Source organism: Malurus melanocephalus, unplaced genomic scaffold, assembly GCF_030028575.1.
Source record: "Malurus melanocephalus ecotype Western Australia unplaced genomic scaffold, MMel_1.1 scaffold_35, whole genome shotgun sequence".
Lineage (NCBI taxonomy): Eukaryota > Metazoa > Chordata > Aves > Passeriformes > Maluridae > Malurus > Malurus melanocephalus.
In genome coordinates, this window is record NW_026623267.1 from 1,120,724 (window position 1) to 1,145,862 (window position 25,139).

The following is a 25,139-nucleotide window of genomic DNA, read 5'->3' on the forward strand; positions in this document are numbered from 1 at the left end:
GTTTCCTGCATTAAACAGGAATCTGTAATGGTCATTATTCTTATAAGAGAAAATTACATAAAGTCTTAATTCACATGACCAAATATTAATGCCCTTTAAAAGTCTGACATTATTTATGTGAACACTTAATTTTTTTTTTCTGCGTGTAAGCTAAGACAAATAGAAGACTGTGAAATGACATTGAAATACAGTTCAATAAGAAAGAGTGTATTTTAGAGCTCATAATGTAAACCAGCTACAAAATAATTTTTTAATTCCTACAGACTGCACCCACTTATTCACTCTTTCAGGTAAATGAATGGAAGAGCTTATGCAATATGGCACAACATCTCAAGCATTTTGTTTTAGAATAAAACTAGGAAAGTGTGTGTAGGTTTTGTTTCCTGCTAGTGGCTTAGGGGGCTTGTCAGTAGCAAACACTGCAGGCACTGTTCTTTCTTTACATCTTGCTCATTGCTTTCCAGAGCAGTCAGAATTTTAGTGCAACATTTACACATAAAAACTATATGTTCTAACTATTAGTATCCAAAAATCTGATGACGTGAGGAATACTTAGCTTACATTTCTAAACCTGATTCAGTTTAATAATTCTCAGTCTGTACTGAGAGCAATTCCCTCAGCAGTCTGAATGTAATTTATATTAAGTGCTCTGAACTCTTCACAGTTCACATTATAGTATGGGCTGTGAAAAGTACTTGAGCATTTCATTTTTCTGCAGACAAGTTTTTTTTTTGCAGGTGCTACTTTTGAGATCTTTCATCTGACATACTGTGCAGACTTCAAGAGAAGTGCTTTCAAGAAACAGGCTTCACTGTCTGTGCACAATGCAATTGGCTCTGACTCAATATTTGACTAATACTATTGCTTGGCTCAGAGGGCAAGTGGAGCTTGTTTGCATGTTCTGCGTAGCCATTTCCCTGGTTACAAGCTGACCTTCACCATCGGAAAAGTGCAGCRTGCAGGTGTGAAAGTAGATGTTTACTTTGCTTTTCTTAAGCAAAATAGGACCTGAAGTGTCAGCTTCTTGCTGCCTTGTGGAATGCTGAGTTTTGGACTTCACACAGGCTTGGCTCCTCCAAATGCTCTGATACTGGAAACTCAGTTTTACCTGTCACTAGCTCGGCACATCAGTGTAATTGTGTATGCTTCATTGCTCCCAGAGGGTTATCTGTTCCCTGTCAAAGCCAAAGCATGGCTTTTCTGCTGCTTTTCTCTTCAGACACAGGATTCCCAGCTGCAGCTTTTCTAGCTCATCTGAAGCAGAACCAAAGGTGCTCTGGGACCCCAGCACAAGGCTGCTCTTTTCCCTGTACCGTTTTCATTAAGTCACTATTAGGGGAAGAGAGTAAACTTTGATGTCAAAATGTAATTTGGCAGAACTTGAGGCCAATATAAGTAGACTTAATACATAATTTTTAGAAAATTTAGTGGGAAGCACCTTTTGAAATATAATAAATAGCATTGTGTACTGAGGCATAAGTAAACAGTACAGTTTGTTAGGGAAATAGAAAATCAAATTGGCCAGAAGCTAAAGTCAATATTGAAATGGCTAATGTGATTGTCCAAAGTGTAAGAAATAGGAAAATTTAATAGATTTWAAAATAATMATTATTTGTGTGTAAGCTCAAAGGCAAAATTGCTGYGATAAAATATCAGCATCATTAAAATCAGTTGGAGATTTTTTCCTTGATTTCAAAAAAGCTTTTTTCTTTCACTGCTTCTCCTAGTCTGTGCTTATATTTTAACTTATTTAACAGAGGTGATTTCTGAACCATATATAGCTGATACTTCACACCCACAGCCAACAAAACAACACTGTTACAAAATATGGTTGCACTAAAACATATTTCTATGTTGCTTGGGAAAATTTTGCCACTTAGAAGAGGTTATGGTAATGTGCCATTTTTATGAGACTTTCCCATAGAGGAACTGGGTATCTGGTTACACACTCATAGGTTAAGCTAGTTAAAACAGTAAAGARTAGTTAATCCACTGAATTTTACACTGTTAGTAAAATAGTCTTGAAAAACTGATATAAGAAGATGTAACAATAACTACATAAACCATTTAACAAACACTGAATACTCATGAACAGTTCATATTTTTGGTTCAAAATGTGGAATAGATTATATTTTGGGGAGTTTGTAATAAAGACTATGCCTCAACAGCTTGATTTAGAGCAAATTTTTTTTAATGAGCTGTTTTATTTATTATGAACATGTAAAAGATGTGAAACAGCACTCAAATATGCATTAATATAGGGAAAATCCTGGATATTTGATGTCAAAATGGAATGTCTTACATGTATATTTCTGTCATGTTGCAGAAGTTCTCTAGGCCTCTAAACTTAGCATGTTAATGCTGTGCTGGAGCTAAGCATAAACTCTGCAGAAATGCAACATAAGCTGTGTTTCAGCATCTTATATTTCTTGTACTATTACTTCTGTTAAATATAGTATGAATGTCACATATTCTATAGGGAGTTATTTATTACTATTTTCTATTATTCAGCAATGTTTCTTGAATACCTCAGTTCGTGAAGATTAGATCTGTGGATGCTACCTGTAAGAATGACAAAAAATTGTGGTAGTTGATTTTGTCATGTCAAAGTCATCATTAAACCTTTCCATATTCATGTYAAGTTCATTAGAGGACAAAAGAAAGCTGTGGAAATGAGCTGAGTGCAATTTGCAAGTAGAATTCTAGAATGAGGAGTCTACTGACTCTCCTCACTCTAAGTAATCAAAATACATGTTAAATATCTTGACATGCTACTTAAATTGTCTTTCTTAAAAAAAAATGCAGATGCTGAAAACATAAAAATATTCATCCAGCTATGTAGATGTTACATAAAGAGCTCCCAAAAGCCAGAACCACAAGTCGAGTGTGGTTCAATCAAAAGACATCAACATCTGTATGTTTCTTTCCCATTGTAAAGACTTTAAAGCTCTTCACTGTAAGCACTGCCCGGTGTTTTCAGTATTGCAACTGTATTTTTTAGTTGATCTGAAGTGTAGAATGTGTTAATATAGAATGCCTACTGATAGGGAGAACAGTTTCAGAAGATGATTTCATAATTTCTGAATATAGAAGATGCTGACATARTTGGAAAAGGGCTCACAGGAAGTCCATCATGTAGAAGGTAGCATGTGAAATAAAGCATGGAAAAATGAGGAAATGAAATATGAAAAAAATAATTGCCAGTCTGGKTTGATGCAAAGAAATAGCAGTAATACAAACATATTTAGCATATTTACAGTGCATCAGTGGACTGTAGCTTGCAGGAAAAGGCATGCAGAACGAGAGAGGGAGGGAGGGAGATTTTGGTGACAAAATCTCATCAGGAGAGAGAATCACATTCAGATTCCAGAGAAGTTGGTTTTCAGTTCTAGCCCAGCATTTGCAGTAATCAAAAAACTGTTTATGAGAATCAGCTGTTAAACACAGGAATTRTCTACTCCATGTGAGATGATCTTCAGGATGCTCTGAGATACCTAATTGCTCCATTTGGACATGGGTATTCAGTTGTCTGTAAAGGGCTTTAGGCAGCCCAGAATCAGAAGTTGATTATTATTATTTCAATAAATATTCAGTAGCCAGTTTTATGTAGGCCATGGCTAGACTATTAGTGCTCTTTAGTAATAGAAATTTTCACAGGTTGTGTTGATATATCCCTGTATCTGTTACATGCTTTTTGCTGCTGATACTATTTTTTTTTCATTATTATTGAGCCACTGTTCAGTGGGTACCTTGTTTTTGCAGTATTGAACAGTCTGAAGTGATAGCTAAAATGTTGTCTGAAAAATCATATAAGGTACTTCAAAAGTTATAAACGTCTTATTTTTGGAATGCAATGGAAGTACTCATCTGACTTCCAGAAATCTTCATCCTTTGCTCCTGGAGAACTCTTCATCCTTTGCTCCTGGAGAACTCTTCAGCCACTGTTATAGTGGTTGTTACTAATCTACCCATGACTACAAAGCTAGCTATTAGTTTAGGAAACTTATCTAGGATCCTTGTCTGAATATTTGCAAGTGGTTATGAATCTCTAGYTTAGGTATCAGAGATAAGAGGCTTACCAGAAAACATGGAAGAGCAATATGTAGTTCTTTAAGTATCTGAAACATATTGTAGAAGTGGTCATAGCCATCACAGTTTTTTTTAATAGTAATTTTAAATACTTGCTATTCTGTCATTATTTGCCTATGTTCTTCCTGAAATCATCCAGAATTTAATCTCCAAACCTCTCTGAAAGCAGTRTGGCTTCTCTTTTGTCTTTGGACAATTTAGAACATTTTTGTCAGGAACATTCCTGAAGTCAGTGTCAATTTCTGTTGCAAGTGTTWCTTTCATGTAACTATTTACTAACAGTTAATTTTGTTTGGTTTGTCTCTTAATAATTTTTCACACACAAGTTACCTATAGGAATTGATACAAAGAAGAAAATTCAAGCTGTTCTTAGAATTATTTCTTAGTTAAAATCAAGAAGGAGGTGGAGTGGCTCTTGTTGTGAGGCTCCTTTGAGAGAACAGTTCCAAAAGCTATAGTTTAACATTCATTTTGAATTAAAATCAGCTATTTTAAATGTTCGTTGCTATGTATATGCAACACMACATGAAAACTTGACATATAATATATTGATGTACCTTAATCTTCATTTTTCTTAATGTACCATGAAATTATGACATTAGCTTTTAGTTTTGTGTGTGTGTACCCTCGCATGACATATGATATTTCGATGTCAAAGCAACTTGTCTCATAAAACATGTTTGGTTTTAAGTGTTGAAGTGGCGCTTCCTTTTGTTCAGTATAATGACTTTCTAGCCCTAACAAATTAACATATCACAAAGCTTATTCCCCATTGCCTGGTTCATAAAAGCACTTTTCCATTTAGGGAAAGTACAGGCATATGTGGATCACCCCTGTGGTGTTTTATCTTTATCTTATCATCAAAGCTTCTAACTTAGCATGAGACTGGCTTTTCAAGCTCATATTTTCTTTGTAATTTTATTAAAATTACCAAGAGTTCTATACTCAGACAATACAGAGCTTGGGTCTCATTATTCTTGACCATAGAGCTTATCCGYTCGTCTTTCATGTAGAGAAAATAATCCCTATTTTTGATACATTTTTCGCCTCTTTTAGTTGTGGGCTTCTTTTTTCAAATCCAGAAGTAYACAGCTTTGTTGTTGTCCAAGGACTGTTGAAACCCCACAGACGATAGGAAACATTGTCTTTTTGTCAAAACAGAACCATGCTGTCTCCCTTCATAAGAAACCCAGTTGAGTGGCATTTGAGTGGTGGTTTTTAGGGATGCAACTTAAGAAATGATGAAAGAGCCACAAACAGAGCCAAGAGATGGTAGGCTTAATCCTGGTGCTGAGAGCTGTTCACTGTCCTTCCTGTCAGCAACTTTTCCTCTTTCCTGTCAACTCTTTACTTCAGTTTTGAGAGAGAAAGTGTGTTGCATCTTTGAGCCAGTATGAGGTTTGATCTATTAATGATACCTTTTCAATCAGTTTAAATATTTTTAAACTTAATGAGATCTTTTCTCAGAGAAAGAGAGTCTGTAGCTGGTGGAACACTTTCCCTTTTAATTTTCTCTGATGCTGAGTTCTTCTCACGTCCAGACAGAGACGTAAAGAAATACAAGTTCTGCAAGAAATGCAGTCAGACGGCACCAGAAACATTAAGGCTCTCATACTAACTAGGCACAAAATCACTTTTCCTTCAAATAATTTTATGGAAGGCGGGAAGGGGGAAAATCCCCAAAGAAATCCCAAGGCAACAGCTGCTTTTTCTGTGGAAGTGTCAGGGCAGGATTTCGTGCAGGGCGCGGTGTTGCATGGTTTCTGTCCTGCCGTGTCCGCCGCTGCGCGAGTGCTGCAGCTTGGCCGCTGAGCGGAGTCTATGCTAGTGTCACTGGTGTTCACTGGTGCGTGCCAGTGTCACTGTGCTCCTGCTGCTGCCTCCCAGGGAATAAGGGCAGGAGGCACAAAGAGCAGTCATTCAAATCCATCTCCAYCGCTGGCCCTGAGCACTTCTGTCTYGCTGTCAAMACTGGAAGTTACTGAAGAGGCTTAACACTTGTTAGTTCACACACTACTAAATGTACAGTGATGTTGTAGGCCTGGTTTCCTTGGAAAGCTGAGCTTAAAAATAATCTTCCATCTGCTGAAGCCCTTTTTTTTTTAATCTGAATACTCCAAAAACAATATAAAAGGCTGTTTCAGGTCAAAGCTTGCCTTCTTATCGTCTCACCCACTTGTGTGTATGTCCACCCAGGGTGCTGGAGTTCACAGCCTAGAGTTGGTGGTCATAGCCCATTTCTCTAGGGAACCCTGCTGGGTCCAGCAGAGGATATTAAAACTCGATTTGACTATCCTAATTGGGATAAAACTAGCTTCCAGTATTAGGGTCCCTTGCTACACTTCCTTATTCACCTCTGTTRAGTAGCATAAAGCAACTACTTGGCTTGCTGGTATTTTCTTCTACTTTGTCAGTACATATTGGGATATTGGATCCACACACAGCCAAGTTCTCCTCCTGAAATGGGCAGGTTTGGGAATTGCTGTCCTTTGAGAAAACCCGYAGGTTTTTACCTTTTGCAGAATAGAATTCTGTGCCAACCACTGCCATTTTAGAAGTTTCTTAAATCCTCATCCCTAAAAACAAAAGTATTCTGATACAGAAATCACTTCTAGAAATGTATGTTTTCTGCTGGGTAAAGTCAGAATTCCTTGCCCTTGTATATACAGATAAGAAAAGTTGCAAGTGCAGTGATCGTCTAGTTTCAGGACTTTTATGTCAAAAATCATTAGCAGCTGACCTCAGATACTTCTGATGATAAATACTAGTTTAAGAAATCATATTACAGTGAGGGTTTCTACATTTAAATTTGTCTTCAGGGCTTCCTTTTCATAAGGCAAGCCAGTAGTCTGCTCTTTGTAGCTGCTGTTTGACATTATTTCTAATTGCTGAATTCTTCAGGCTAMAAAAGATGGTGAAAGTTGTCTTGTAGCTATGTATTTGAAATTTACAAAATAAATGCATCTGTCTAAATTTCTAATTAGTTGCTGTTTAAACACTGACGACTGTGAATCTCCAGTCTACTTATTTTCATGTAAAAATATTGGGAAAATTTGCTAAGATTTGTGATTTTGTGCTTGTCTCTTCTTCAGATATGGTAGGCAGTTTTAGTATGGATTTGTACAAGGAGCTGGAGGAAGATGTTAATCAAATTTGAATTAYGCTGTGACAGAGTGTGCTGGTTTTTTTATTGTAAGACAAATGGTAAATAATTATCTGTAATCAAAACAGATAGTTAAGTAAATAGGTTTAGGCCTATTAACCAATATTTACATACACTTTCAATCTGATTGTCTAGTTTTTAAAGTCTTGTTATAAGAAAACCAGTTTTTTCTTCCTGTAACTGATCAATTTTAGTATCTTAACGGTAGATTTCAATTTGATTTAAAAGAAGTTTTGTACCTGTAGGCTGTCTTCTAAGACATTTGTTTTTGTGTTTTAATACTATTTTCTGGGTTTTTCTTGCTGTGGTTCCTGTATTTTTACTAGTGTGTAGTTGGAGTAAAATTGTATAGTCATCTGTTGATACAGACATACATAGAGCATAATCGCAATATGCTGAGGAAAGATGATATTAAAAAGAGTAATTGGCCATGTCTTTATTGTGCTCATACTCCTGGACTKAAAATGTGCCCCATACTGAAGATTTCCAGCAGTTTTTGTTGTACTGCAAATGCAGTAATGAAAAAAGTAAATAAAAGTTGAATGTTGAGTAAGAATTTGTTATGACTTCATTACCTTTATGCAAATATCTTTCCCAAAGACTGTTATATAAACACATTTCTATCAGCTTTCTTTCTCAGTATTCTATCATATAAGTAAAATTCAAAGTTTTTGTTGGGGGAATTCCTGGAATTTTGCTGTGTTTTTTTGTTTTTTGGTTTTTATTTATTTATTTTTTTTTTAATCTGCCTATTTCCAAATTTTTATTTAGGTAATAATTTCCTTCTAATTGCCAACTGATAGTAAAATCCAAAAATTCAGAACTGACTAATTCACAGACAGAGTTTTAAGACCTCTTTGATAAAAAGTAGCAACTTCTCATTCATCCCCTTGAAGGTGTTGTTTGCTTCCACTGGAGGCTGCCTGRCAGCCAGGTGTTTCTTGTTCCCTTAAAATGTTTGCTCAATCTGCCTTATCCAATAAATRCCTGTGAGCAGGGAGGTTGCAATATGAGAGTCCTCCAGCCCCTGTATGGAGGAACAGCCGTCAGAAAAACTTTGTGCATACATGCAGGTTATCAACAATTTTTCTTAAGAGGGCTTGAAATCTGGGTACTTTGTGTTTTTTGTGAGATGGGTGCAGTTAAGCTGAGCTTGCTTACACTCTGCTGAGTCTCCTTGGTGGCTTTTAGGGTTGGAAGATCATTTCTGTATAGATGGACTTAATGTAATCAGTGTTTTATTTTAAAAACAGGCATTTTAAAAAAGAAAAGCAGATCTGAGAGCTGAATTACTTACTCACACACCTAATATCTGTTATTAATAACAGTGGTAAGAAACCATGCTTCATCTGGCTTGTGTCATTTTAATCAGCCTGTAAGAAACAGAAAAAAGACAGAACATCTGAGATTTGTTTTTAATCCAAGTTTTCTTCTATAATCTGTAGTTGTTAGAGGTGGTGATAGTGTCTTACTTTTCAGCACAGTAGTAATTAGCAATCAGTGTATATATTATATCCATGAAGTTTGTGTTGAATGTTTCATATTSTAAAAAAAATCTTCAATTCCTTTGTTTTTAAGCAGTATCTTTTTAAGCATTATGCTAGGAACTATATCCAGATAGCTTTTGTACTAAGCCTGTAGCCCAGGAAAAGTGCTCTACTTACTGTGTAATTTTTTTAATGAAGCAGTCATTTCAGTTGCTTCAGAGCTACCAGGACAGAAGAAACTTGAGATCATGCTATGGGATTATTATTCCACAGCTGTTTGAAAACTGTGCCTTGTAAAGCAATTTCATCTGCAAACAAGCCACAAAATGCAGGGATAGCAATTAATTGTGTAGATGGGACTCTGAAACCATGACCAGCTGTTAGGCTATGAAAGTAAAGAGATACAGAGGAAAACTACTGGTTGGCTGAGTTGGGGTTTCTGTTGCATTAATTGATGTAGAACAGTACTAAGACTGAAACAGGTTGCAAGGACTGTTCATAGTCTATTTTTGTGTGTACTTGTAAAACAAAATATTTTCTGAGATTTATAGGATTCTTTCCCACCTCAGGGAAGATTTAGAAATCAAGAAAATGGCCTTGTGATGGCAGATAGTTTATGATGTCAAAGTATTACTCACAGTTCTATGCCTCATATTTGAGTACCTCCAAAGCTCCTTGTAAATTATGCTTTATAGAAATGAAAATAGAATAGTGTTGAACATTCAAAGTAAAATCTTGTTCCAGTCTTGAACATAAAGATGTACTTTTTATGGCTGAGCCTTTCTTGAAAAAATTGGCTGTGTCATGTGTCTCATCGGGGTTCAGCTTCTTTCTGGTAACTGCTCTGGCAGATAGACTGGTGTCTGTATTCAAGACTTGTCTGCCTTCTTGCCTTTTGCAAATATTCAGGAGAAATCATTTGCACGGGGACCTTGCCTCACCTTTCTAATTCAGTATGACACATCTTGTCCTTTTGTTCCTGCACTGATTACTCAGTATGCTTTTTTCCAGATATTAAGCACATAAAATGAAATGTAAAAATCACTCAAACAAATATGAGTGACCATATATCTCACTCATCTAYGYCTTTATGGTTATGGGGTAGTCACTGAAGTCATGGGAGACCTTTATTAGCGAAGGCAGTCAGGGTTGCCTTTTGGGCACAATCTGTTACCGACTTCAAGGAGCATAATAATTTGGCTGGGATTCAAGAAACTGCTGRCTGACACACAGCCTCTCCATCTGTTGACCATTGTCTAGTTTATCTCATTATAACTTAATAGAAAGTTCAGTTATGAGCATTCACCAGATTCCTTTGCCTGCTCTTAGGATCTTGGGTGTTGATTTCTGAGGACAGAATATATAGTAACATACAAAATCTGAAATGCTACCGCCTACCCTGGTGGATCAGGTTTGTTTGGCCAAGCTTTAGTAGTGGGGGTTGCWACAAGGRTGGCTTCTGTGAGAAGCTGCTAGAAGCTTCTCCAAATCTGGCAGACCCAATCCTTGCATCTCCAAAGGTGGATGTTTTGCTGATCAAGGCTGGGCCAGTTAGAAATGGTGGTGATGCCTTGTGATGATGTATTTAAGAAGGTGAAAATTTATCATGCAGTTGGCTCCTGGCAGGGACCTGCTGACCTGTGGACAGAGAAGTCCATGCTGGAGCAGATTTCCTGGTAGGACTTGTGACCCTGTGGGGAACCYACRCTGGAGCAGCTGTCCTTGAAGGACTGCACCCCATGGAGGAGTGACCCACATTGYAGCAGTGTGTCTGTGAGATGGACTCCCTTTGGAGAAGTTCATAGGGAACTGGCTCCCACGGTGGAGCAGAGGAATGACTCCTCTCCCTGCGCAGTGGGAGAAACTGCAGCGGATGAGCTGACCACAACCTCCATTCCTTGTCTCCCTACACTGGTGGAGRAGGGAGAGCTGGAAGGAGGGAGGGGTGGGGGGAAGGTATTTTTAAAGGCTTTTTCTATTTCTCATTATCCCAGTCTGATTTTGTTTGTAATAAGCCTCCTGCATGGATGTGTTTTCATAAGTGTCAAAAAATGATAAGCTAAAGAATTGTACTTTGAAACAGCAGCATTCTGTGATAGTTATTAATACCTTAATTAGGATGCAATGGATTACTGCTACAGTATGAACAAATGTGAATATTAATTATATTTTGGTCTTGCAAGTCCTCAAGTTATTTTTAGTCTTTGCAAACTTTTTCTAGCGTTGTCGCTATTCCTGCCATCAGTGGTAGATGGTGACAGATCTTGCTCTTATTCTCCATGTCTCATTATTTCTATTATTTGTCTTAGTTTAACTCTCAGTGGATCTTTTCCATCCATGTGCTCTGGCAGGTTTCTGGTGAGTGTGGGAGACATCTTGTCAGTAAAAACAGGTCATTGCTTTGGTCTTCTGTATTTTGCTTTTCTCCCTCATTCTTGAGCAATGAGCTTAGTTTGTCTTGGCTGTTTAAAAGGTCCTGAAAGCCTCCTTCCTCTCCAGACATCAGMAAGATTAATTAGGTGGCCAAGAAAGTTCTCCAACTGCTGGTACCAAATGAATATCTGTCCACCCATCAAGAAGGCAGAATGGTGTGGCTTTCACCACAGAGGTGCTGCAGAGTCTGTMCTGTATGGGTTTGGCTTTCTCGAACTGGTAGGATGCCTGGAGAGCAGGATGTGCAATTTCACCTGGGTGCTCTTCCTTTGAGCCCCTGGCTCACTGGAGATGGAGTGTACTGTTTTTGCTTCATGACCTCTGGCCAGGAAGTAGAATGCATTGTGTAACACTGCTGCTTCTTTGTGAGGTTCTGCTATTCTAATTGGGTGAAGAAGTTTTGATAAGGATGGTTTTTGTTTCAGAATATATTGGAAAAACAGGAGGGAAAAAATAYCGTCTCATTCAAAAAAACAGTGTTATCTATTTGCCCAGAAAACCCCATCTTTTCTGACTGATGCTTTTCTAGATTGTTCTTAACAACTTCAAGTGAGAAAGATGCCTTGAAGTCCTGTGCMGAGTTAAAAGTCTACATTGGATGTTTTAAGGCATGTTATTTGTCTTCTGATGGTGATTGAGTGGTGGTGTGACTTAATTTTGAGTTTGGGGGTTTTGGGGTAGCAATAGGGTAAATCTGAATTTTCTTACATTGTGTCTGCCCCCTTGATGAGAAATTAGTGTTTGAGTCCAGATCTGGTTGAATTGAAAGAATTTAATTTCACTGTATTGCTGATATGGTATTCCACAGTCAACAAATCATTAGCAAAGTTGATACAAGTTTGTGTTCAGTTCTTTGTACAATTAAGCTATTTCAAATACACCTCTTTTCTTGTTGCTTTTGTGATTATTTTTCCTTCCCTGCCTTCAGCATTTGCTCCTAGAAAATACCTACTCAAAATTTTCAGTACTAAATTACCACTTTCTTTTGAAATGTAAAAACAAGGTAAACTTACAGCCTTTTGAAGTGTAGCCATAAAGTTACAGTAAATAGCTATGCAAAATAGAATAATTAATGATCAGTGCTAGTGAAGGCTGAAAAAAGGGAAATCCATCATCGCTTGAGATCCCTGACAGCAGAATTATTGTCTAATCAGCAGTTCTCCATTCTGTATTTTTGTAGTTCGTTAGTTTTGAGAATTTTCTATTTGTCCATATTTATTGTATTCTCTTATTTTACTTGTTTTTTTTTTTTTTTTTTTTTTTTTTTTTTTTTTTTTTTTTTTTTTTCTGGAGACTGCTCCTCCAGGTTGCCATCACTGGGTACTCTAATTAAAGAAATACAAGGCTTTATGCATTTCAGCTGTTAGTTCATGGTCTCTGCAAACTGCACCATCACTGTACTAATTTGCACAAACCTTCTGTTTTCCTAGAAACTCCTGATGGCCAGGAGTAACACTTTTTTCTTTTCTTCCCCCTCCCTTAATTTTTAAATGACATCTTGTATTATGAAGTACAGACTGGCCTGAAAAAAAAAAAGGGATCACTGATTTGATGTCATTGGCGCTGTTCAGAATTTTGCAAATATATGAAGTGGCAACCTAAAGTGATTTCAAGATGTTCCCAGAAGGCAGCAGTCATAGAGAGCCAGAGAAAAATTCTTTTTTAAGGAGTTGGCAAATTAAATACAGGACAATAAGAGATCTCTCTCTCATTTTACAGTTAGAAAATAAATACTTGAATCCTACAGTGCCAAAGTCTTACTCTTTCATAGAACATCACATCAAAGTACATTATACCTTGTATTCTTACCTGATTCATGAAGTTATATGAATAATATTAGCAGCAAATTCAAAAAGCATTAAGGAGAAGCTGCCCTGTTTCCCTTTTCGGAAATTGAAAAAGGAAGAAAAAAATAGTTTTGAGCAGTATTAAAAACCAAGAATGGGTTTTGAGTAACTTACTGCTTACTATAATGCTTTGATTTTTGACAAAATAATTATAGATAAGGTAGAGAGGAAAGTGCTTTTAATGTTTTGGGTGGGTTTTTTTCTGTTAAAACCTAGTATTATGTGGAAAATGGAATTTTAAATAGGGAACTGTGTTTATCTAACGTGCTAGAAGAGATCATTTGAGTAAGAAAATCATTGGGCCAAAATATCACTCACTGGTACAGAATTATCTTTTGGTGTACATCACTTACCTGATGTGTTCGAATTGTACACAGAATTATATGTCCAGGTACTGTAGACTGAAGACAGTCCTTCTTAATTGTTTCTTAAGTGCCATCTTAATTGTTTCTTCATATTCCTGCTGTATTCCATGTCTATGATGTTCAATTTTTTTTTGTAGGACATGACTGTGAAAAATGCAATAGGCYACATCTCGTGTTGACTGTAAAGGGAATAACTTCCTACTTATCTGACTTTCATGAGAAAGCATTGGTTCTCTTGATTCATCTACATAGATTTGGAGAAATAAATTTGCAGGAGATGTAAATAGCCATAAAGACATATAAAGTTTAGTCTTGAGAAGAGTTGAATTTTAAGCAAGAATCTCCAAGAGAAAGTGAGTTTTACTCAATGGACAAGATTCACTGATTTTTAAATATTTCTAGCTGAGAACTTTCTGTAATTCTCCCTTTTTGGAACAGAGAACTTGGCATTAGAAGTTATACCCTTTGGGTTGAATTATTAGGAGTTGAAATTCATTAATTTGTTAAATATTTGTTATTGCCAACAGATACAATATTGCCAAGGATGAAAATATTGCAGTTCTGTTTATAAATTTATGTATATTTGGATAATGACTTATGGCTTTATTTTTTTTTGTAGTTATTTGAACTGCTGGGCCCTGAAGGTTTTGAACTCATAGAGAAACTACTACAGAACAGATCTCTGATTCTGGAAAAATCTTTGCCTTGTCCAAGTGATAACAGGTTCCAGGCTCTGCAGGGTAAGTGACTACAAAATTTTTGTTCCAAATCAGATAAAAAGTAGTTTTCCAATTGTTCAGTTATATTTCAAAGAGTAGTATTGTCCATGTGTATTTAAAATGTRAGGAAAAAAATTCCAGGACACAACAGGGGAACGTATTTCTGAGCTTAAAAAAAGAAATGGTGGTCTAATTATTCAGAAGAAACAATTACAGATTGTGTATATTTTTCTATTCTTCAACTGCTTATGGGAATGTGCAAATTTTGAATGTGTTAACAGTTGCATTTGTCCTGTTTCAATGGATTGCTCTCAAAATAATCTAATCTTCTATTATTCTTTATTTGGTTTTGTGCTTCTTCTCTACTTTGTACTATTGTCTAATGTAGACCTTGGGGAAGAAAAGCACTGTAACAGCCACTTCTGAACACAATAAATTCAAACTTAAGCGTGAATAAGTGAGAGGGGAAAAAAAGGTGTTCAGGATTTGTACTGTGATTTTTGCTTTTATAAGTTTATTTGCCTGCACCAAGTAAGATTGGTGTCTTAAAACAAGTCTTACTACTTTGTTCTCTGACAAAACTAAATCTAATACCATATGGGTTGTAACTTTGGGTAAATCCTACATGGATGTAGCATCATGCAGTCCATTGCATGTTCACAGCATATGGAGTTAGAAAAATGTCAGTAGAGGTAATAATGGTGGACTTAGGTATTTTCACAATAATTTTAAAATGCAAATGACCCCTTTCTAATGTTTGTCGTCAATGAAATGCTATATAAGTATGTGTTGAGAATTTAATCTCTTACTGTGCTAATGGTTAGTCTAAACTCATCAGAACAACTGCTAGTTTTACCTGTTTGTGATTTCAAAGTGGAATGTCTTGCCATATAACAAGGCCTTTTGTCCTGATAGTTTTCCCTTCTTAGGTAATCAAATAATCAAAAATTAAAAATACATTTAGTAGAAATGGAACTATTATATTTTCCTCCTGTGTACAGATTTTAGTCACAGGAGTATTTTCTTCTCACTTAACAGAAGTAGTATTTTGGAAGCTTTTATGAAATTATTCTTCATTATGCCGTCAGTAAAATCTATCACAGTAATTTCTGCTAGAATGTGGAAGAATATTTTCAATGTTATGCTTTTCAGACAATAGAAAAGCATAACAGGTTGTATGCTTTTTTCACTGATGAGAGCCCTTCTTGGACTGTGGTTAAAAAGTCAGTGATATTTGGGTGTCTTCTCTGAGATTGAAGATGCTCTGCCCTGAATTCAGTCTATTAATTTTGAGACAGCATTTTTTCTTTTTAAGTTGATCAAAATGGTATTTCTAAGAGGGACTGAAGTCTTATCTTTCCAAAATTTCATTTGGGGAAGGGAATAATTTCTGTCTGCAGAAATTGAGTCAGCTTTGAGTAATTTGCGCCTTTAAAAAACAAGCACAAGTCAAGAAACTGTACATGTACTGCATTTTTGTACCATGCTGTATTATTTGACTATTTCTTATGTAATTTACTTCCCTGGCAGTAAAGGTGATCATTGTGCTTATCAGACAAATCAAGTAACATTTCTTTGCCCTGGTGTGTTCAGTCTGAATTAAATTTGGTCAGGAAATTGCATCCATTGTTGTCCCCTTTTAATACAAGAGAGAGAGTTAAAGCCACAGACATGATGGTATTAATGTGGACATTTTGACAGTTTATTAGAATTTTTTCAGTGCTATTTAACAAGTTATTGTTGCCTCATCCAGTATGCATGCTGTGAGATGTAGGAGTTTCACTGTTGCTGTAGGTGAAAACTAAGCAGCACAAATTGTTCGAAACGTCAGTCAAGTGGGTTTATTTGATGAAAAAAGGTTTTCAAGTTTTTCGCTTCAGAGTTTGGCTGCAGAAGCACATATGAAGCATAACTGAGTTAAGTATTTAATATTCAGTCAAACCTACATAAGCTAATAATGTATTTGCAGAATTTTGAAAAATGTTGTCTAAAACCACCAATATCRTTAAAATGAAAACAAAATAAATCTTTCCCAGCCTGTTGTATACAAAAGACTTGGTTGTGTCTTTGGTTTTGGCCAGTACTGTTCTCAGAAATGTGAATGTGACTGGGCTCTTTTGGATTCCCTGCTCCCCTAGATAATTGTTTACTGTAATTGTTCTGTGGTTCTAACTCTCCTTGATTCAATCCTGCTGCTTATCAACATAAAAGGAAGGACTCTATGTGGTTGCATAGAGTAGGATAGATTTTCTCACTGGTTTAGGGAAATTGCATTGTTAGTAAGCTTTCAATACAATCATGTTATCTAGTATATATACGCTAATTGTTATGTGAAGAGGCTGTTTAAAAAAAAATCACCCTTTTTAATCTGTTTTCATGCCATCCTGCTTATCAGTGAATGTATGTAAGAGCAAAGTGGCATATCCACTGTTGATGAAGTTATCACAAATAGGGAAAAGAAAATATGCCTTTCCTTTTGCCGCTAGTCCATCTCCTTGCTTTGGGATGAAGAAGTGTTTTTTATTTTAAATTCCCTACCTTGGTACATAACCTGGTGGTACTTTTAGATATCTTAAGGCCAAGTGCTGCACAGTCTACATAAAGCTCAATTATTTTTAAACACACAGTACACTCACAAAAATCCCCATAAAACACACGCACAAAATCCCCAAAACAAGCATGAAACCCCAGCAAAACATTAAAAAGAAAAAACAAAGCTATATTACAAAACTGGGGRAAAAAAAGATGAATCCAGTACTTACAGAGATACATGCCTGTTTTCACATTGCAGAACAGTGCAAGAAGTTTATAGGAGAAAATGCTAAACCAAATTATGGCTGTCAAGTTACAATTCAGTCTGAACAAGAAAAGTTGTTAATGAAACAATATCGTCGGGAAGAAAAACGAAATGCCAGGAAAGAAAAACAAGCTGGGGAAGATGGAGAAGTTTCTGGAGAAGGACAAATGTGCTTTGATCCCAAAGAGCTGCGGATGCAAAGGTAATAAATCCCAAAAGTTGAGAAATGCTKCTGTTGTAATTGCTGCTTCAACATATCATAGCAGTTTATTTTCTTTTAGTTTGCTTTGGTGATTAGGTGATTCTGACTTCRAGTCACGTTTTATTACAAGCGTTGAATTTTTTTTTTTAATATGAAAACCTAATTTTCAGGAAAGAAAGCAGTGATTTGCTTAATGAGAATCTTCTTGATCTCATCTATGTGGGCTGGAATTGCAGATTAGTGGGGTAGGCTATCTTTCTTAGTTTCTGTACTCACACTACTTGCTTAGGATTTATGAAGTCTGTACTAAATCTATCAGAACTATCTTTCTTTTTTTCTCTCAAGATTAATGGGTACTATTTTCCAGGCTGTCAGCTAGAAGGTAGTGGGAGGAGTAGAGGAGGGAGAGGATAAGGAGCAAATAAGCTGTAGTATTTTGTATTGAGAAAAATATTGTGAGACTGGTATCTAACTGTGGAATCATGTTGCTGTATTCCTTAAAAAGAGTCAAAACTGCTTTTAGGAAAGCCTTGYACTTACTGGGTTAAGCTTCTGAATTTTATCTAAACACTGTGTTATAAGGATTTGGTCTAACTGGTGTCAAAAAAACCCTGTACATTTTTTTTCTTTAATTTCCACAACTCTTGCTCTGACTTTAATATACCATGCTCGATTTTTGTGATGCAGCTTAAAATGGGCAGAATTACTGCAGGTGTTTTTCCTCTCACAGAGAACTCGCACTTCTGAATGCTCGAAGTACGCCAGTCCTAGGCAGACAGAGAGAGATCAGCTTCGAGAAAATTCATTATCCACATGTCTATGATTCCCGAGCTGAAGCCATGAAAACATCAGCATTCATTGGGGGTGCAAAGGTACGTGTTTGGTGCATGACCCTTCTGGAACATCTTTCCCAGTGAGTTCCATTTGTTTCCTTAGACTCCTCCTCAGAATCCAAGGTATGAAGCAGTGCTTCTTTGCAGAGGGTTTTAAACACTTCARTATATTCTACTTTTACCTTGACTGTGAAAGCAATAATTTCATTCTCAGCTAATGTATTTGCATTTATTTCTAGGGTCACTTAAATTCTTAAAATGTTTTTTTTCTATCTTTTGGATGCCTTTGAATTGACTTGAACAAAATGATTGCTTTATGAAATTCTAGACCTAATGGATTCTGAAATTTAATAAAACAGAGTTATCTTTTTTTGGGGTTTGGGGACCGTTTTCTGAGTTATAAAACTGATTATTTTCCATTTGGAAGGTTCAGCACTATCTGTAAAATGAATGAGTGAAATTTGCTTTTGGTTTGGATTCATTTTTTGAGGGAAGGTGATAAAGCATTGTTCAAAGTGAGTTATACATAGAACACTCTCCGTTTTCATACTTTTAATTAATTTTCCTGTAATACYTTTTTAGGTGTTCTTACCAGAGACAGTTCAGAGAGAAAACAATAAAATGTATGAAGAGGTGAAGATCCCCCATAGTGAACCAATGCCTATTGGTATTGAAGAGAAAATTGTTTATATTAAAGACTTAGATGAKGTGAGTATACTATCTCAAAGATATTACATTAGTTTTTACTTTGAATTACCAAAATGTAATTGCAAATATTACCKTTTTTTCCAGTGATATGCGATAGGTAAATGCAGCCAGTTAATTTCATCACTACTAATTAGGAGAATATTTGGGAACATAGTTCAGTGATAGAATCCCTTCCATGTTGACTCATATTCAAGGAATTCCTGATCTGAACTACTTGTTCATGAGGTGCAGTTCTCAGTTCTTTTGGCATTACATTTTCAGTTATTTATGGTTTTGWGCTTTGATCTGAATCAATAAAATTAAATGCAAGTATTATGGTGATTCTGTTCTCTTCTGAGGATCGCAGGAAGAAATTATTCTGAGCTTCTTTGTCTTGACCTGTACAGGTTGGCTTCTGTCTGCACAGCACAATTCTGGACCAGTCTTACAGTCTGGTGCAGTTCATGGTGTTGAATATGGTGTTACAAACTCTATGGGGTGCAAAGTCATCTCAAAATGTGCTTTCATGATAGAAAGTAAAGAGCAGAGAGGAAAAATGCAGGTAAAATAAATGTTAACATTATAACTTTTACTGATTTAAAATGGTGATAAGGCTGAGGTAAGGAAAATAAATTTGTTGTTAGTTATTTACAGTCTGGAACTTGCAGTACTCCGTCACCTGTACCTTTTACTCCTCATTTTATATGTCAAATCTATTGAAAAATGGAAGATTTGATATTGATTTGAACAGAGACATAAAGAGCAGTCTCTGTGTACCATATGAAGAAGGTTTTATGTTTCATAATTCTGCAGCATATAACATGGATAAATTYTTTCCACCTTTTTCTCGGTGGGAAAGCAGGAAATGAGAATCTACCCAGAGCACTTTATTTGGATTCTGAGTAAAGGTTGTCTTATGTAAAGATTTAACTCTTTCAAAACAGAAGACATGTTAAGTTTAGAATTGGAATCTGTTCTTTTCTGCTTAGGTGACAATACCTAATGTTGTGTTTATGAATTGACTGACAGCTWAACCAGATATAAAAAATTACAATAGCTGCAGTGGCTGTATTTTTCTAAGACAATATTCAGCATGAGAGTTTCTTGCAATAAAATGTCTTTTTCCTAAGCTAAATACTACCTACTAATCTGTGAAATTTTTTGCAAGAAGTACCAATATTTCAATAGGCAGTAAACAGTTTCAGAAAACAATATTGTTCAGACAAAAAATACCTATCTAAAATGAATAGTTTGCAGATTTTTCACATGTAATGTTTAAAATAAATGTTAAARAATGTGTCAGTTATACAAATTTAATGAGTAATTCTCCTTTATAGATTGTGTATCATCGAGAGGTCTGCTTTTCAGTTTTACAGTGGAATTTTGAAATAGAAACAATCTTCTTCAGAACTTTACTCTTTGATATGATTCTTATTACATGAGATCAAGTCTAAGTGTCAACAATGAATATAATTTTGAATGTTTGAACACTCATGTATGTAATTCTTGCCCCCAAGTTTAGTATCCATTTGCAACAACAGGTGACAAATTTATGAGGTTTGTCCAACTACAGGACTTGTCAGCTTTCTGATTCCACTAATGAGACTCAGATCTGAAATTTGTTGAATAGGACTTTATTACCAATGAACAAAAAGAGGCTGGRTTTGCCAATGCATAGAATTAAGATGTATCTAGTCAAGATGTAAGTATCTTATAAGTTTGGGCAAATGTTTTATTTGTTTTTGTTTCCTCTGCATGGCTGTTTTAAATCTCTAAGCTCAGAAATGCCTTGGGTGGTGTTTCAAGTTTTTGCCAGTTAACTGGAGTCAGTTCAGAGAGCACGAAGATTTTGTCAATATTTTTTTTTTATTAACTAGTGTGAGCAAAAGCAGAAAAATAATGATTTTTCAGGTRTTACCCTAGCATGTGTAGGTGCTCATAAAATAGCTCTATTGTATCTTTGTATGAATATGTTTACAGGATTATCTAAAATATGAGTAGATGGGTAAGGAGGAGAGATGACAGTAAATATAACTGTGGATAGTTCATTACTAGAAACTTCCAAAGGCATTGTGAAGAAGTTGACAATTCTGCTGCTGTTGACTACTATGAGTTGCCATTAGTGGTAGGGTTTTGATGTAAGACATTGAGGTAGTCTAGACATAAAGGYAATCTGTTTAACAAGTCAATATTCATGCAATTCATAATCCACAGGGAAAAAAAAAGCACAGAACCACCAAGCCATTTGTTGTTGCTAGGTTTTTGAGTATTATGTATTGAGCTTTCTAAGCACTTGCTATTCTATGGGGAAATCTTGATGGTAATAAAAATTATAAATGTTCTTCTTCCTTTTCTTTTTAGTCGGTATGTTTTCATTTGCACAAAAATAATTTTAAGAACTCTTTAACTGTTTCTCATGAGCTATATGATTTTGATCACATTGTCAGCAGTGTGGGGTACTATTTGGCTGTGTAACGTGTGTTGCAGAATACACCACTACATTTCATCTTCAAAACTCCTAAGGTTGGAATTGAGTTCATAAGGAGTTAATCTATATTTTGAGCTGTTTGCCAAAAGTTAAAGCTCTGCATCATACAAGTTGGAAGTAATCTTTCATTTTAAATGCTTTAAAATATTAGTTAAGATTTAGATTTTCTTATTTCCTGTAAACACAGGTTGAGAAGAGATGTGTGAAATGTGTTCCTCTAGACAATAATTCTAACAAACCACATATTAACCACATTTCAAACATGTACAGGCYTCCTTTTTTAATAGTTTCTTATGCAGAAATGTAAGACAAAATGACAGAATCTCTACGAACCAAGGCCAAAGGCAGCAGCAATGCCTTAAGCCAGTGCAGATATTTACACAGGGTTCTTATTTATRGGATTAGCAATGTAGCCAAGATGCATCTGCCACTGCACTCCAGAGTGAAGAAATAACAYGTTTAAGTTATTTTTAGTACTATATTGTGAGAAATCTGATGGCTGGGATTTTCAGAGTAAGTATATTGTTTAGTTAGGGCCTCCTTTCAAAGGGTCAGAGCTTTCCTAAAGAATTTATAACTACMTGATTGGTGAAATCACTGCCTGAAAGAAGACAGATGCTAAGATGAAACTCATATGAACTGTCAAAGATCCAAATTTTTGTAACTACCATTCCTACTTATGCACTGCAAGTATGAGGTTAGGAGTGACCAACCTTGCACAATTTAGCAGCCATAAAAACATACCACAGCATTCATGAACAGCTGGTTTTAGCACTCTCCTGCTTTGTGTTGCTCCTTTTCCTCCTTTGTCACTCCTACCTTTCTCCATTATGATCTAAACTGCTGCACCTCCTCCAACAGTGTCACTCCACCTGTGCTGTCTCCTATTCTGTATTTCCTACSTGTGTTAAGTAGGGAGCAGGTGCTGGTGGCACAGAGGGAGCTGTGCTGCTGTTCAGGAATGTCACTGCTGTTCAGAGGTGGAAGGGTGCGCTGTGTCCCATGGAAGGAGTTGCAACTCGTTCTTAATTTACTGCAAGGCAACAAATCCCACCCCCACCCCCTCTGTTTTTCTTGGCATTTATTATTTTTTGGAGAACTGTGGTTTTACCACAGTTTGAGCACAGGTGGTTCATAAGTAGCTGATTGGTCACACCAGTTTAATCTGAAGTATTATGGTTYTACTATTTATAAAAGTGATGTGCCAACTAGGTTGTTTCAATAATAAGAATTTTAAAAATGGGGTAAGCACAAGCTTAGATTTATTATCTTTGCTCTGTTGACATGCAGGTTGACCATTAGTGAAATATATTTTCTGTATTTATTATAAAGGTGGTTTTGTGCCAGACTTTTTTGTCAAATAAATGTACTTTAAAGTCATAAACTCAGGACAGGGAAAGTTWCTCTTCAAGACTGTGAAAACAGGTTTTATCTAATAGATTGCTGATGCTGAAAAATTACTTCAGCTTTTTGCCTAAAGTGGGTGTTCAGGGTAGGATTTATTTCTTTGTTTCACGTTATTTCCATTTCCTTTTACTAGCACTGCTTAATGATCTAAATAAGAAAGTTATTTTTTTTCTCKCTGCATTTTGTGAAGGAATTATTACAAAATCAATATTCTCTCTTTTCCTGTAATGTTTTCTTGTTTTTAGAATTGTACAAGGTAAGACTACTGAATAGAAGTATGCRTGTTTTTGGATAAATTACATTTTTCACTTCCAGAATATTGGATCATTAATTCCAAAGTTGATCTTAGTGCATATTTCAGTTGTGTATTTGCCAAACAGCAACTGATGGTTGAACCATATGGAATAATTTAAAAAATATATTTTTTCATTTTATTGAAATCTTGTCATTTATCCAATGASTTATTCTCAGAAATTGCTCTGAGGAAAGTTTATGAGTTCTGTAACCATTAGTGTCAGCTGAAGACAAGGAAAACCTTGTAGGTTAAAGTATAATTGCTTTTATGGCTGATGGTTTATATTAGGGATTGCAGTCTGTCTTCATATTTCAGGGAGGTGCCCAAGGAAGATKGAATATGTGCAATAACAGGTTAACAAAAATATTTGAGTTAATTTTCAAAACTCATGACAATTTTAAAAGCCTACAAATTCTGGTTTAACTTTCTTCAATATGTGAGTYAACGGTTATCTGTCATTATTTTAAAATTCCAGATACAATGTRTAAAATTTCTGCATCAAATTGATTATTTCACTTACCCTTAAATGTAGCTTTTAGACATTGTTTCATTAAAAGTCTGGGAATAAATATTACTACTTTGRCTAAAAGCAAGCAAAAATACATGCTTCATACCAAACCAGCAGTTTATTGTCCATCTTGTATAAAGTTGTCATATTTTCCATTAAATAAATCCTGTTTCTGAGTAGAAATAGCTTACTAACTCTTCATCAAAAAGATCTCTTGCTATGATGTGTAAGCTGGTATTCTAATTTTAAAGTTTGCCTCTAATCTTACGTTGTAGAAACACAAGTGTGGCTGGCTACTAATTCACCTTTGAAAGACACTTGCTATGCTTGAATATAATTCACTGAATGTAATATTTTTAAATATGCGCCTCACTTGACTGCAGYTTTCACTACAGATAGATATGACTATATAATTTCCTGAATACTAATRCTTTTTCTTTCTGCAATGGAGAGCRTCTTCCYGCTATGATAAATGAAAAAGTATTTTGAAAAAAAATCTTGCTTTATTGATATAGCCTTTAATACTAGAAATGGTACCATAACTTTTTTCTGGATTCATAAAACCTTTCTATTATTCTAATATTCCTTTGCTAGTAAGATGGGGTCTTTTGTTTGATAGGATCACTGATTTTAATGCRTGCCAAATTACTAACCCTATTTATTTTCAGTAACACCTTTAAAACAAAAAACATATCTAAATAATTTAGAGGGAAAGAAACCTATGGTAATGTCAAATAGATTTGATATGGTATTTGAAATACAGGTACACTGCAGGGACAGGAAGGCTTTATGAATGTTATAGTACAACTTTCAATTAATTCCACAATRAAATGTGAAAGTCTGAATTCCTTGATTTAACATGGCAAGTGGATGTCCCAGCTCCAGTGAGGCACAGTTCTTAGGAGCACAGTTTGGGAGGATCTGCAGTGATGGCCACCCTCCAATAACCAAGAGTTTGAGAAGTTGAAAACTTAATATCAATGGAGAAGATTAGTAATGAAGTAGATAGATATAAAGGAATAAATATGTAATTAAGAAATACTTTATAGATGGATAATTTTTGTCAATAATCTGATTGTGTTCCAAACATGGTTCCACCTATATCTACTTTCTCCTGATAAGAGACTATTTTTGCATCTCTGAAGTCTGAGTCAAAATATATAAAGTAGATTTTTATAGAATATCAGAATAAAAGCTTATGCCAATGCTGAAATCAGAAAGAAAAGAATGTACTATCTCAAAAGAGGTATACTGAGCATAAAGATTCTTTTAAATCAGTGATAGTAAAAGACAAAAAGAAATTGAATAGTTTTATATTTTTATGTGTATTATTTTTAATAGATATATTGAAGTGCAGTGGTACTTGTCACTAAGGATTGTGGTTTACCCTTAGAATTTGAAAATCATGATTTTTGATTCACCTACAAGGTGAGTGGTACTATTAACAGTCTTTGAGAGGACCTATCTCTTAACAAAAAAATGAGAATTTGAAACTATTGTCTCTGAAGCATTTCTGTGTTAGGCAGGTGTGACTTCTGTGGAGTCTTTCTTTTATCCCTTCTCACTTCAAGAATATCAAGGAATAAAAATATAAATAAATATAAAAAAGACAATAATATATATATTTTAGATAGTTAAAAATATATTTATAAAGCATATTTATGTATGTAGAACACATATGTACAATATGTATATAGGATATGTATATATTTCCTATTAACACAGAGTTGATTATTAAAGTAACAGGCTTTTTAATAGACCACTGTTTTTTATATCTTTCTCTTTGCCTCCCTCAGCTTGCCAGATTTCTACTATTTTA

General features: G+C 35.4%; 1 protein-coding gene across 1 annotated transcript in view; it reads left to right on the forward strand.

Moving 5' to 3' along the window:
- ASCC3 (activating signal cointegrator 1 complex subunit 3) overlaps positions 1-25,139 on the forward strand; it is a 232,247-nt gene that overhangs the window by 11,891 nt on the left and 195,217 nt on the right. The window contains exons 4-7 of the mRNA XM_057364088.1: positions 14,004-14,124; positions 16,895-17,102; positions 17,833-17,974; positions 18,518-18,643. Coding sequence (XP_057220071.1) covers positions 14,004-14,124; positions 16,895-17,102; positions 17,833-17,974; positions 18,518-18,643 — 597 coding nt within the window. The remainder of the gene's footprint in view (positions 1-14,003; positions 14,125-16,894; positions 17,103-17,832; positions 17,975-18,517; positions 18,644-25,139) is intronic.